Genomic DNA, 13,246 nt, shown 5'->3' on the forward strand with positions numbered 1-13,246 from the left:
CAAGATGAGAGATAAACTCAACTGTGGAACAGGGCGAACAGATGGAGGAAAGAAAGTATGCAAACCTTTAAGAAATTTACGGGACTCCAGAGCATAGAACACTGAGAAAGTATCAACACCATTATGCAAAACCAAAATGGCCAGTAAATGAACCTTAACAGAGGAGGGGGCTAAACCTCTATCCTTTAACAATAATAAGTAATCAAAAAATTAGGTAAGGCACAACTGACAGGGTCAACCACCTGATTGACAACCCAGCTAGAGCATTTTCTCCACTTAGCAGCACAGGACTTTCAAGTAGAAGGCCTCCTACAGACCACTGTCACCCTCTGAGGAAAACTAATGAACCATGCTGTCAGGTGCAGAGTCTGGACTTCTGGATGCAGAATGGGACCTATGTGTAGAAGGTTGTGTGCTGGAGGCAGGACCCTATGCACTCCAAAGGGTTGGGAACCACACTCTTTGTGGCCAAAAAGGGGCAAGAAGAATGCAAGTGGTTCTGTCCACCTTTATCTTGGCTATTACACTGAGTAAAATCCCAAAGGGAGAGAACCCATAGAACAGGCAGCTATGCTATCGCAACTGGAAGGCATCCCCAAGTGATTCTCTGTCCACCACTGGAGCAGAAAAGATGGCATTTCTTCTTGTCCCTGAAAGCAAAAAGATCTACTTCTGGGAATTACCATTCCCTGAATATTGGCTGAAGGTAGTGATTGGTTACAGACCATTCCTGGTTCATGTCTATGTCCCTGCTTAGTGTGTCTGCTAGTGTATTGTTCTGGCCTGCAATGTGAATGGCGGTTATCTGCACCCTGTGGTCCATTGGCCCTTGCCAGATTAGAGATGCTTCTCTGCAAAGATGAATGGAGCCTGTGCTCCCCTGCTTGTTAAAATAGAAATGGCCATTGTGTTGTTTGTTGCTAGCAGTTCAAGATCGGACATGAAGGGTGAAGCTGCATCGCTCACTGGAAGATGACAAGTTGTACGCTTTCCCTTGTTCCTTCTCTGATTTTGTGGCTGAAAGGTAAGCCAGGGGAAAGCAGTATAACAACTTGGCTGGTCCCATGAGTCCCACTGTGGTGGGACTATCATGGGGAAGGTGAACCAGGAGGACTTGCTGGGAAGATAGCTGAGGGCATTGTTGTTCTTGACCCCTTGGAGGTTCTGTCTAATGTGGAAGAAGAAGAAGAGAAGAGATTGGATTTATACACCACCCTTCACTACCCAAGGGAATCTCAGAATGGCTTACAATCTCCTTTCCCTTCCCCTCCCCACAACAGACACCCTGTGAGGTAGGTGGGGCTGAGAGAGCTCTGACAGAAACTGCTCTTTTTCAAGGACAGCTCTTATCAGAACTATGGCTTGCCCAAGGTCATCCAGCAGGTGCAAGTGGAGGAGTGGGGAATCAAACCCGGTTCTCCCAGAATAGAGTCCACGCACTTAACCAGTACACCAAACTGGCTCTCAAAAACGTCATCATCAGACACAACCAGTAATCGACACTGTCCCAATGGTGACGTTGTTCTTGGAATCAGAGAGAGACTCACTGCTCAAAGTGGAGAAGGTTGGAGCTCAGGTGATTCCTGTGGGGACGGCACCCTCTGGAGGCATGCCCGGAGGTCAATGTCTGCACAGGGAGATAAGGGAAGTAGTGTGCAAGGTACCAGTAAACATCTGCTGAGATCACCGTGAGAAGAATCTTGGCTATGGTGAGGTGGAGATAAGGAGGCGGGCTGTCTGCAGAGCACATCCTGTTAGTTTAGTTCACTGTATGCTTGTAGCTTTCAATATACGTGGCAGGGGGGGGGGAAAGAGAGGGAAGCTAATAAAACACTGCTGAGCCAGTCCGGGTCAGACAGATTCTGCAGATCCGTGTCTCGTGTCATTCTTGAACCCCAAGCCTACAGATTCCGAGTCTGAATCAGATGGCGTAGATACTCAGCTCTGAGGTGAATCAGTGACTCGAAGTCAAGGGGAAGATTCCACCTTGGCTGGAGGCAATAATGAACTCCAACACCAAGGAGACGGAGTCTTTCAATGCTGAGGTGAGGAAGGCTGGTGTTGAGGCAAAGGCGACTGATGCTCTTGGTGTTTATTCTTCTTTGACTTCTTCGATGGTGGCTTTGAACCAATGCTACAGAGGAGGTGGCTTTGCACTAATGCTGTGGAGGAGGCCCTCAGGGGTTTTTTCAGGCTGCACCCATTTTTCCGCTTGGGGATCTGGGGCACCCAAAACCTTCTCCCACAAGGCAGCCCTTAAGCCTAGCCGCCCTCCAATCTCTTGCTTTCAGTCTCAAATGGCGGCAGGCTGGGCACGTGGCTGTATTGTGCCCTTCACCCATACAAAGGAGACACGGACTATGGTTGTCATTCTGGGCCATTTTGGCCCCACATTCCTCACATTTTTTGGATAAAGCCATTGTGGCCTTCTGTACTCACAAAAGTTAGAACACAGACTATAAAGGCTTGTGCTCTCTTCACAGTGGCAAGGAAAGAACTGAAGAAAGTGTGCTTGCCCTGCCTCCATCACGTGATCCTTTGGGTGGGAAAAACGATACACTGTAAGCAGAGGGGAAAGGGACCACTCTTAGGCTCTAGAAAAATCTTAGAAAAAGCTTGGTAGCTCTTTCCATGGCTGGTCTGCACCTGCACAGTCCCATATGTGCCTGTACAGAAGCCACAATGATGAACATGATAGCCTTCCTTTGATACATGCAGAAAATAATCTCTTTAACAAACAGCCCATTGGAAAACATGGACAGTTGATCACACCTGCTGCAGCAGTTTTTTGCAGTCTGTAAGCTGACAAAGCTGCAAATGAATGACCTTGACCAAACTGGATAAATCACTTACTTTCTGTCAGTAGTTTGCTTGAGTGCTCCACCTCTCAAATTACACAGGCAACATTCCTACAAAGGAAACGAAGGGACATAATCAATCTAAACTGGCAAAGCTATAGCTACATTGCTGATTGTTATATGTACATAAATAATGTCGCAACTGACTGATTTTGGAAAGTCAACGTTTTGAAATACCAAGCACTGCAGAGTTTGGACTGAGGTGTTAAAAAATGACAGCACTACCTGATGAGGTACCAACCAGGTACCTATTTTTAAAAAAGGCTTGAAGTAAAGTATATGCTAGATTTGACTGAAAGCATACTACATGAACCTTAAGCATAACAAGCCCATTGATAGAACTTGTAATTACCACACCTGTATTTATCTGGCACCTCTATATCAGTCCTCTTTACCCAAGGCTTTGTTACCATTTGTAATATTTCCCCATAGTATAGTATTTGGAGGGTATCCTCACTCTAGTTGGTAAAGCAGAAATTCTTTATATTTCTACTAGGCAATAAATACTATTCCAGACTTAGTGGGGCTCACTTCTGAGTAAACGTGCTTAAGGATTGCACTGCACAGCCAGTCGTCAGCAGAGGACAGAAAACTGGATGTGAGCCCATCAGCTCCCAACACTGACAAACATCAGAGCAAAACAATCACTTTCAGAATGGATATTAACATCTGTTTCAACCATATATGAACTTAACTCAAAAGTCCTCCTTATAAAGATTGGTGAGAAGCAGTGGCTAAAAAACCCATTCAAACATTTTATTATGAAAGGTTTCTCTGGTCCAAAATATTTGCGCTGGTATACCTGCTTATAACACTAGCCCTTAGCAGTCATTAGATTCTGGGCACTGTGATCATACATACAGGGCACAGGCACTCAGGTAGGGTTGTAAACCCCCAGGTGGGTCCTGGACATCTCCCGGTATTACAACCAATGATCTTCATATGATTTTATTTGATTCATATCCCGCCCGCCCCACCAAAGTGGGCTCAGTACCACTGGAGCAAATCGCTGCTTTGGCAGGTGTACGTTATGACATTACACCTGCTGAGCTCTCTCCCTTCCCAGGCTCCATCCTCCCCCCAAAAAAATCTCCAGTTGGCAACCTTAACTACAATTGATCCTCCCAATACACATAATCGACATTTCTTCTGAGGCACAACATGTGGATTTTCCACCTTGCTATATGCAAACCAGACATGAGACTAATCTTTCACCTCCATATATGCGTAGCAGTCATCAGTTTAAACACGATTCACGATCACAGTTCTACTCACATACGAGAACCTTCCTGCCTCCCCCCTGGAGTTCAAGGGACACCCAGAAACATACAGGATTAATTAGCAGTTAAGTAGAGCTGGGTGTGGCGTTGCCGTTAAATTAGCAAACACCTGGGGAAACTCAGAATCCTCACTGTCCTGTGGAAGCTCACGGGGTGCTGCTGGTCCCCTCAGAGTCTCTCAGACTAATCTACCTCACATGTTACTTGTTGTGAGAACATAAGAACATAAGAGATGCCAATGTTGGATCAGGCCAAAGGCCCATCCAGTCCAACACTCTGCATCACACAGTGGCCAGGTTAAATGGAGGTGAAGATGATGTGATAAGCTGCTTTGGGTCCCAATTATGGCAAAAGGTGACATAAAAACAAAATTTAAAATATTTAATTTATTCAAAAGATTAAATTAATCTAATTAGAGAATATTTCCCTATGAAGCAAAATATGAAAATAGTTCACCAAATACCTTGTTTCTATATCACTACTGCCTCTTAGCAACTGAAATATACTAATTGTGACATATTCTTCAGAAGAGAAAAGGCTGGGGTTGTATTCACACTTCCTATGACCTCTCTGAAATACGAAGAGCTGTGTAATGAGTTATGATCCTATGACTGAAATTAAGGACATCATTCAGTATTAATCCACATGGTAAACAAGCTGGATATGCTAAGCCCCTCTAGCTTTCTGTGAACTCAGTCATTTTTAATCCTTCCATAATATTTGTTGCTCTTGTATATATTCATTCTCATCTATCTGTGTTGCTATCGTAACAAGGTGCTGTAATCCATAAACGGGTGTATGCTCCAGTGTAGCTATACTAAAGCTCTGTTGAGAAGCATCATTTCTTATCAGTGCAGTATCAGCATAATAATCCACACACTAGTAAAGAAGCAAGCAAACAGTAGAGAAGCTAGTTTCTCAACTAGATGTCTCTTATATTCAGTATTAAAGGTTCATCATTCTTAGGAATAGTTTAGACATTTGAAATCCTGCTACATGTGGAGGAAGTGACATTTGAACTGCTGCACCCACAGTAACAGAAACCACTTCCTGCTATCAACACGTATCATTATAACCTGATTTCTACTCTTGCCACTCCACTAAAATCGCCTTCACTACACTTACTGTGGTCCCGGTCACATGGGCCAGATATCGTGGGGGGGAGGTGTGGCTAATTGCCCCAGCGCAGTTTGATCCGCAATTACGCAATCAGACGCGCCGGCGGCACACCACAGGTCCTTCCCTCCGTGCTGGCGGGTAAACGAGGGACCGGAGGGGAATGCCGCGTGCCAGCGCGATCACACCACGGGCGTCTGGAGGCCGCCCGTGGCAAACGTTTACTATTACCTTGGAGGTACTAGTTTTTTAACGCGCATTGTCGGCGGTAAGCCACGAGTGCGCTCCACTTCCCAGATGTTGGGGTGTGATTGCGCCCGGATTATCCGCCCACCATCCGTGCCTCTCCCACAGCAACTTTGCCGTGTGACCGGGGCCAGTGATGTCCTGACTACCAGCTGTAAAGGCTTTTAACTCTATCTTCACTACCTTTGAGCTCTACCCCTTCAATAGAGCTGTAAAACTTCTCTTTGATTTCCTCCATGGTTTAGTCCTCCAAGACAATGTTTTCAGTTATTTTAACTCTATCTTCACTACCTTTGAGCTCTACCCCTTTCAGTTAGCTGTAAAACTTCTCTTTGATTTCCTCCATGGTTTAGTCCTCCAAGACAATGTTTTCAGTTATTTCTCTTCTCTTCTGTCAATTTTCTCCTGCAAATAGAGAAGTTCCTTCTCTACATTACAGTTACTATTGGGCTATTTCAGGGATCTGTTATTAGTCCACCCCTCTCTCCACATAATGTCCTTGTATGAGCTCATCAAATGAAATAATTCTTAATAACATCTAAACACTTATGGCACACATATACCACCTTTTGCTCTGGTCCTTTCTTCCTCCTGTCCAGTTCTATATCATCATCCACCTCTCTGGTATTTCTACCTGAATATCTCCTTGTTATCTCAAAATCAACATGTCGAAGACTGAACTGCTCATTCTCATTCTTCTTCTCAAACCTTTTCTAGATTACTCCCCACCTCTACTGACAAAGTCCATGCTGTCAAGCAATTACAAAGCCTTGGATTTGTAATTTATTCATACCTCCCCTGCTCCATAACTAGCTTCCTATTTATACACACCACAAACCCCTTTTCTGTGGCCTCATTCCATGTGACTTCACTCATATTACTTATGTTTTTGCTCATAAAGTTCTACCAGTGCCCAAACACACCTACAGGTCTAATCCCTCTACATAAATTTAGATTTCAAACTCCTCAGGACCAAAATTTGTTACTTGTATATCAAGTATACTCATCATACAAGTCACTGAAAACTAGGAATTAATCTCCAACTTTTGTACATTTATAGCATTTGGCATGGAATATGGCTAACTGAAATAATGTTATAACTGAAGTGAAACTTCACATAGACTTTCTGAGAATACTTCAGTACCAGTTGCTACAGTGTTCAGGAGGGTCTGCCTTGGGGCAAATATATGTTGAACTGGCCTTCTCTATGTTCACAGTCTGATTTTTAATTTATGGTTGGTTACTATATTGGCAACCACAGCTGTCTTTTTAAAATGTAAATAAATAAATAATCATCACTGGAGACATAAAATGACCGGTGAATACTTGCAAATTTAAAAATTTATGTGGTTCAGTTGTGCTTGACTGCCTTTCATATTCTTTTGCTACTGACAATTAAGCTCCCAAGTTTTCTTCACAATGTCATGGCTGACAGTCAAGTAATCAGAACAAAACCAAGATCCAACTATACTGCTCAATAATCAGGCCATGCATTGTGAATGTCACTTATTCTTTTATTTTCCCCTTGTTCTCCCTGAGACCAGCGGCTTGCCTAAGTGAAACTGAATTAGGCAGCTGAGGTGTTACTATGCAATTAATATCAAAAGTAAGAGCAAGCTAACGATATGGGATTTAATATAATGACAGTGCAATCCTGAAGGGGCCCCCGAAAGCACTCTGGGAGCCAACTTACCCCTACATCGACGTAAGTCTCAGTTACATCAGGATAAGTTCAGTTACGTTGGTGTAACTGGCATTTATAACAGCGCAGAGCCACTGCAGCACCCTGTTACTCATGGGTGCTGACGGCGGGGCATGGTGGCCAATCTTTGGTACAACTGAGGCATAGGCCCCTGCAGCGGAATTGCCATGGACACAGCCTCGCAAGCAGCCTGCTACACTTTTCCCCTCTCCGATGCAGCGTAACCTGGCCATTAGGGAGCTGACTAGTAGTGCCAACGTTGCAAGGTGGCTGGCTGCTGCAACGCAGGCCCAGCTCAGGATTTCTCTGTCAACTGTAAGCACAGGGTAGATGAGATAAGTATTTAACTTTAAGTTTAAGGAAGATATTTATCATTAGATAAAGCAAGGAAAGGGGAATTCCCGAATTGATTGCCAAAGAAAGTAACACTAGAGTTTTCTTGGGTACCTATATCCATCTGATATGAGGCACAGGGTTCATCGTTTTTGTTCAGTGTGCCATCTATTGTTTCATTAGTTTTATTGTTTTATATTTTATATTGTAAGCTGCCCTGAGCCCACTTGTGGGATAGGGCAAGGTATAAACAAACAAACAAACACATTAAATTTTTGAATGAGTCTATATTAGACCAAGCCTCTAGTTCTAAGGAACAAGGCTGCATAAACCTTACTCAATATGCATGTTCTAGGTCAGACAACTTGTCTTGCTATATATATCCTATACAGAAAACCATTCCTAATCAAGAAATAAACTGTACTTTAAAAACCACAAAACCTTCAGTCAAGGAAATAACAAGGAAGCAAATAGGAAGAAAATTATTCTAGTTTCTGGACCCTTGGATTAATATCACAATCATGATTATTATGATGAATATGCAGTCAAGGCTTTCAAGACTTTTCCACCTGGATTATCATAAATTATGTTTATTAGATTCTGTGCTGCATCTTCTGTCAACATTGCCTTGATTTCTGAATCAAAATGTTCAGAGGCCTTTTGTAGCCACATTATATATATAAAACCAACCTGCCTATTAGGTTTCAGAAGGTAGTGCTCAGCCCCTTGGACTCTGGCCTATGTTATTTAACACCCACCTGAAACTGCTAGGAGAGGTTATCTGGAGATTTGGGCTGGGTGATCACCAATATGCAGAAGACACTCAGCTCCATCTTGCACTTCCAGCTGATCCCAGGGAGGCTATAGAAACCCTGAACCAATGCCTCAAGACAGGTTTGGAGTTGATGCGGGCTAATAAACTGAAGCTTAATCCTGACAAGACTGAAGTGCTACTGGTGAGTGGAAGGTCTGACTCGGGATTCAAGGTGTCACCCATTTTGGAGGAGGTTGCACTCCACTTGAAGAAACAAGTCCATAATCTGGGGGTGTTCTTGGACCTTGGTCTACTGCTGGATAAGCAGGTGGCAGCTGTGGCAAAGAGTGCCTTTTACCAACTTTGAATGGTTAAGACAGCTGTGGCCTTTCCTGGGCAGAAAATGTCTAACCACTGGGGTGTATGCCCTAGTTACATCTAGATTAGATTAATGCAATGCCCTTGATGTGGGTTTGCCCTTGAAAAGTGTTTGGAAATTTCAATTGGTACAGAATACTGCAGCCAAGATGTTGACAGGAGTAGGTCATAGGGAACATATGAGTCCAGTCTTGGTCATTTACACTGGCTCCTAATTTGTTTCTGGGCAAAATTCAAGATGCTGTTCTTGACCTTCAAAGCTCTATATGGTTTAGGACTAACATACCTGGAGGACTGCCTAATTCCTTATGAACTGCCCAACCACTACAGTTATCTTAAAAGGTTCTGCTTCATGTTCCACTGCCTTCTGAGATCAGGCATATGACAATGCACAAGAGGGCATTTCGGTCATGGCACCCAAGCTCTAGAACTCTCTCTCTCTCTCTCTCTCTCTTTTTAAACCCCTGAAAACAGGGTAGCTTTATTAGTTTTGTTTTTTTTGTTACAACCTACAAACTAAAAGAAAAAGAAAAAAGGGAAGGAAAAGTACCCCGGGATTAAAGAAAAGTAAATTAGACCCACACTATAACTAAAAACGCAAGAAAGGAGACCATTAGCTGTTAGTTTCCAGTTAGTTTTTTTTTAAAAAAAAACATTCCGTTCAAAAGTCAATGAGTTAGAGAGTTAGTTAGTCCATATTAGCAATCCAAGCCAGTTCAGGTGCGTAAAAAGCTTCTTCCATCATCATCCACGTTTGCAAATATTCTTAAAGCCTTAAAGTTACTTTGGTTTTCTAAGTCTTAATTCGTAAGTTTCTTTGATCAGTACACTGTCCACTGCTCCTAGGTCTTTTTCTGAGTCCTTCTCTGCTGTATCTGCTCCGCCTCTTTGTTGCTGCTGCTCCTCTTCTGCCTGTCCAAGATGCCGTTTCACCCATTCTTCAGTTTTCAAAACCGAGTAAATTTTCTCCCTTTTCTCTCTAAATTTAAACACAACACCTTCAGGAAATCACCAGGAATACCGAATTTGGTTGATTTGTAGGAATGAAATCAATTCTTTATATGATTTCCTTTTCTGGCGTACTTCAAACGGAGTGTCCTTTAGGACCCTGATGTCCATTGCTCCCAGCTTCAGGGGGTTTGCCGATGCTGCTTTAAGGATTGCATCCCTTATCTGTCTTCGGAGGAACTTGACAACAGTTTCACCCGGCAGGTTATTTCGCTTTATATACTTTGAGTATGATCTATAGACCACCTCAATTTCCATTTCAGCATCAGTCGCTGATACTCCCACCACAGGCGCAATAAACTCCGCTATAAGTTTCTTCAAGTCCTCCCGCGATGATTCAGCAATACCCTGAAACCTGAGTGTCTTATTTGCTTTCTCCATTTGCAAGTTCAAAAGCCTTCTTTCCTGGGAATCTTGCCTCTGTTCCAACACTCCCACCTTCTTTTTAACTTTCTTGGTGTCATGTGCTGTCTCCTTTATTTTCTCATCTGCTTGCACTTCTTTCTTAGTTAAACTTGGCAATCTGTTGCTGCTGCATTGCCAGATTTTGGTTTGAAGCGACCAACTGCTGGTTAATATCATCGAGTCTCTCATTAATCGGCTTGAGCAGTTCCGATAACATGAAAAATACGTCACTCGTCTCTTCCGGTCTTGGACTTTGACTCCCTTGTTTTATTTTCGCCATTTTCAACTTTGTTTATATTAGAAGAACCGTTTCACTCTTCTCCGGAGGAACACTCAATTCTCCTTCGCAAACTCAGCTAAGTCTCTTACGCACTTTATTGCTTCGTCTCACCCACACCCCTTCGCTTATCAGCTCAGTTTATTTGTTTAAGCTGGGGGTTCCCTCCCGATGTCGCTTTCAATTAAGGGGGGGGAGGACTCACTTTTAAGACTTTCCACTTAAAACACTCTCTGGTTCATTGCCGGTCTGCCCTCAGACCTCTTGTAGCTTTGCAGTATCGCTGATCTCCTCTGCTTGTCCCGGCTGTCATCAACTATGCTCAGTGAAAACTGAGCCACACAGTGGACGGACCTTCGGGGCAAGAGAGTGCCTCAATTCTCCGGCATTACACCATCGAAGAGGTCGCCCCCCCCCCAGCGCCCCCTGGCCCGGAGCCTTTCCTAAGGCTCACCTGGGGGTGTCACTTGAGGTGGCACCCCTCCGAACCACTGGTGAGCAAGTCGCCTCCCCAGAGACAGGGGAATGCGACCGCCATCGTCGAGCCACAGACCGGAAGTTCCTCTAGAACTCTCTCTCCATGGAGATTACTCTGTTCCCTTCTGTAGCTATTTTCCACTGGTGAAGACTTTTTTGTTGCATTTGGCATTTCCTCTGTTATCCCTTCTTCCTGTTTTAATGGCTGTTTTTATGTTTTATGTGTATTTTAACTCAGTTTTTAAAATTGTTTGATCTTTTTTGGAGAGGGTTACATTTTAATGGATTTAAAATGTGATTTTATCATGTATATTTTAAATTGTTAGCCATCTTGGTGGCCCTTGTAAGGGCAGAAAGGTGGTATATAAATTTTGTATATAAATAAATTAGATACTATATTAGCTTGGGCAAGTATTAGGAACTAGAATAATTGTTTCTCCTTTGTTCCAAGAGAGCACATTAATAAGAGAGTTTTTCTGCTGCAAATGTTGTCAGTTGGTGGGTTTAAAGTGAGACCTCTGAAAAGTGCCGTTTCTCTCTATAGCCTCTAAGAGAAGGGTAATATGTTTAACTTTTTGTTTATATGGATTCCTCTGCATCAAATACTGACGCCTGAGGGTATGCTGAATTTGAAGTTGAACTCTCTGACACGGGCTCTATCAGTTTAGCAGGTAATATTACTACTCTGTTCAAAACATGTGGTAGGTCAGTAGCCAATAAGGGGGAGTCCTCTTCGTGCTGAGGCAAACAGATGAGTTGGGTTGCTATAGATTAATGATGTGTGTGTGTGTTTTTTGTGGGGGTGATTTTAATGGGCTTAAAATGTGTGTGGGGGTTCATCTATGTTTTAAATTGTTAGCCCTTGTAAGAACAGAAAGGCGGGATACAAATTTTGCAAATTAATAAAATCTTATATTAGCTTGGGCAAATATTAGGAACTAAAATTATTTTTCTTCTTATTACCTTGAAAGAAATCTTTTAAAAACTTTGATAGTAAGTCTCACTTCCTCATTAAGTAAACATCTGTGTTGAACTCTTGAGAGATTCTAACAAATCATATCATTTCAGCAGTGTGGAACAGTTGTTAGACTGCTAGGCCAGGGTCTGGGAGACTAAGGGTCCAATCCCCAAACTGCCATGGAAGCCTGCTGAGTGACTGGGCTAGTCACCCTTTCTCAGCCTAAGGTATCTCACAAAGTTGTTGCTGATAAAATGGATGAGGGGAGAATGCTGTTGCAAAACCCCATTGGGGGAAAAATAGGTATAAATATCTAAAAAAGAATAATTTTTAAAATTATCTCACAGTACACTGTGAGCTGTGACCAGAGATCATTTCGGGGGGGATCGCAGGGGATCGCAGTTCCCACGGGTGAGGTACGGGGGGCGGGGCACATGACAAAGCCCCGCCCCCTGCTTCCTGCTGCCCCGCTTCCAGCCCTCATTCAGCCAGGAGGAGGCAGGAGAAGAGGGAGGGTAAGTTGCTTCCTCCCTGCCTCTCCCCACCCCTGCCTGACTGGGACCAGGGAGGGCCTTCGCAGGGCTTCCTATCACTCCCGCTGGCCTTGCAGGTCCACCGCTGGGCCCCTCATGGGGCTCGGCAATGGAGCTGCAAGGCCACCGGCGGCGACCGGGACCGTTGGGGGCAGGCTGTGTGGCCTTATGACACACTTCCGGTGATGTCAGGGGATGTGGCCTTATGACACACTTCCGGTGATGTCAGAGGGTGTGGCATATGCTAATGAGTTATGCTAATGAGTTCCCCTAGCTCTTTTTCTACGAAACGACCCCTGGCTGTGACAGAAAAAGTACATGCCAACATTCCAAATGAATTGACTGACTGGAGATTCAAAACTGGCACAATCATAACTAAGCACCCCCAGTTACATCTCTCCTCCATAATACCTTAATTCTCTTTAAACTAATAGGTTAGGGATGCCAGCCCCCAGGTGGGACCTGGGGAATCCCTTGGAATTACAGCTCATCTCCAGACTATAGAAATCAGTTGCCCTGGAGAAAATGGACGTTTTGGAGGGTGGATTCTATGGCATGATTATAAATGTCCCAAGGGAATTATCAGAAAACAAATACAACGGAGAAAGCCCTTTATATCACTAAGGTAAAGGTAAAGGTTCCCTTGCTCGAAAGCCAGTCGAATCCGACTCTAGGGTTGCGGTGCTCATCTCCGTTTCCAAGCCGAAGAGCCAGCGCTGTCCGAAGACGTTTCCGTGGTCATGTGGCCAGCATGACTAAACACCAAGGCACACGGAACGCTGTTACCTTTCCACTGAAGTGGTACCTATTTATCTACTTGCAATTTCTTGCTTTCGAACTGCTAGGTTATATCACTACATATATATTAAAATACAAAGAAGAGAAACATCTATATATCTAATACCCAAGTTGCCCCCTCCG

At 43.8% G+C, this 13,246-nt stretch overlaps 1 protein-coding gene across 1 annotated transcript in view; it reads right to left on the reverse strand.

Moving 5' to 3' along the window:
* The window catches only part of KDM4C (lysine (K)-specific demethylase 4C), a 276,891-nt gene that overhangs the window by 106,106 nt on the left and 157,539 nt on the right, over nt 1–13,246 (reverse strand). Inside the window, exon 12 of the mRNA XM_015417984.1 lies at nt 2,854–2,909. Coding sequence (XP_015273470.1) covers nt 2,854–2,909 — 56 coding nt within the window. The remainder of the gene's footprint in view (nt 1–2,853; nt 2,910–13,246) is intronic.

The sequence above is a fragment of the Gekko japonicus genome, unplaced genomic scaffold (assembly GCF_001447785.1).
Source record: "Gekko japonicus isolate JY-2015 unplaced genomic scaffold, Gekko_japonicus_V1.1 scaffold1084, whole genome shotgun sequence".
Taxonomy (NCBI): Eukaryota; Metazoa; Chordata; class Lepidosauria; order Squamata; family Gekkonidae; genus Gekko; species Gekko japonicus.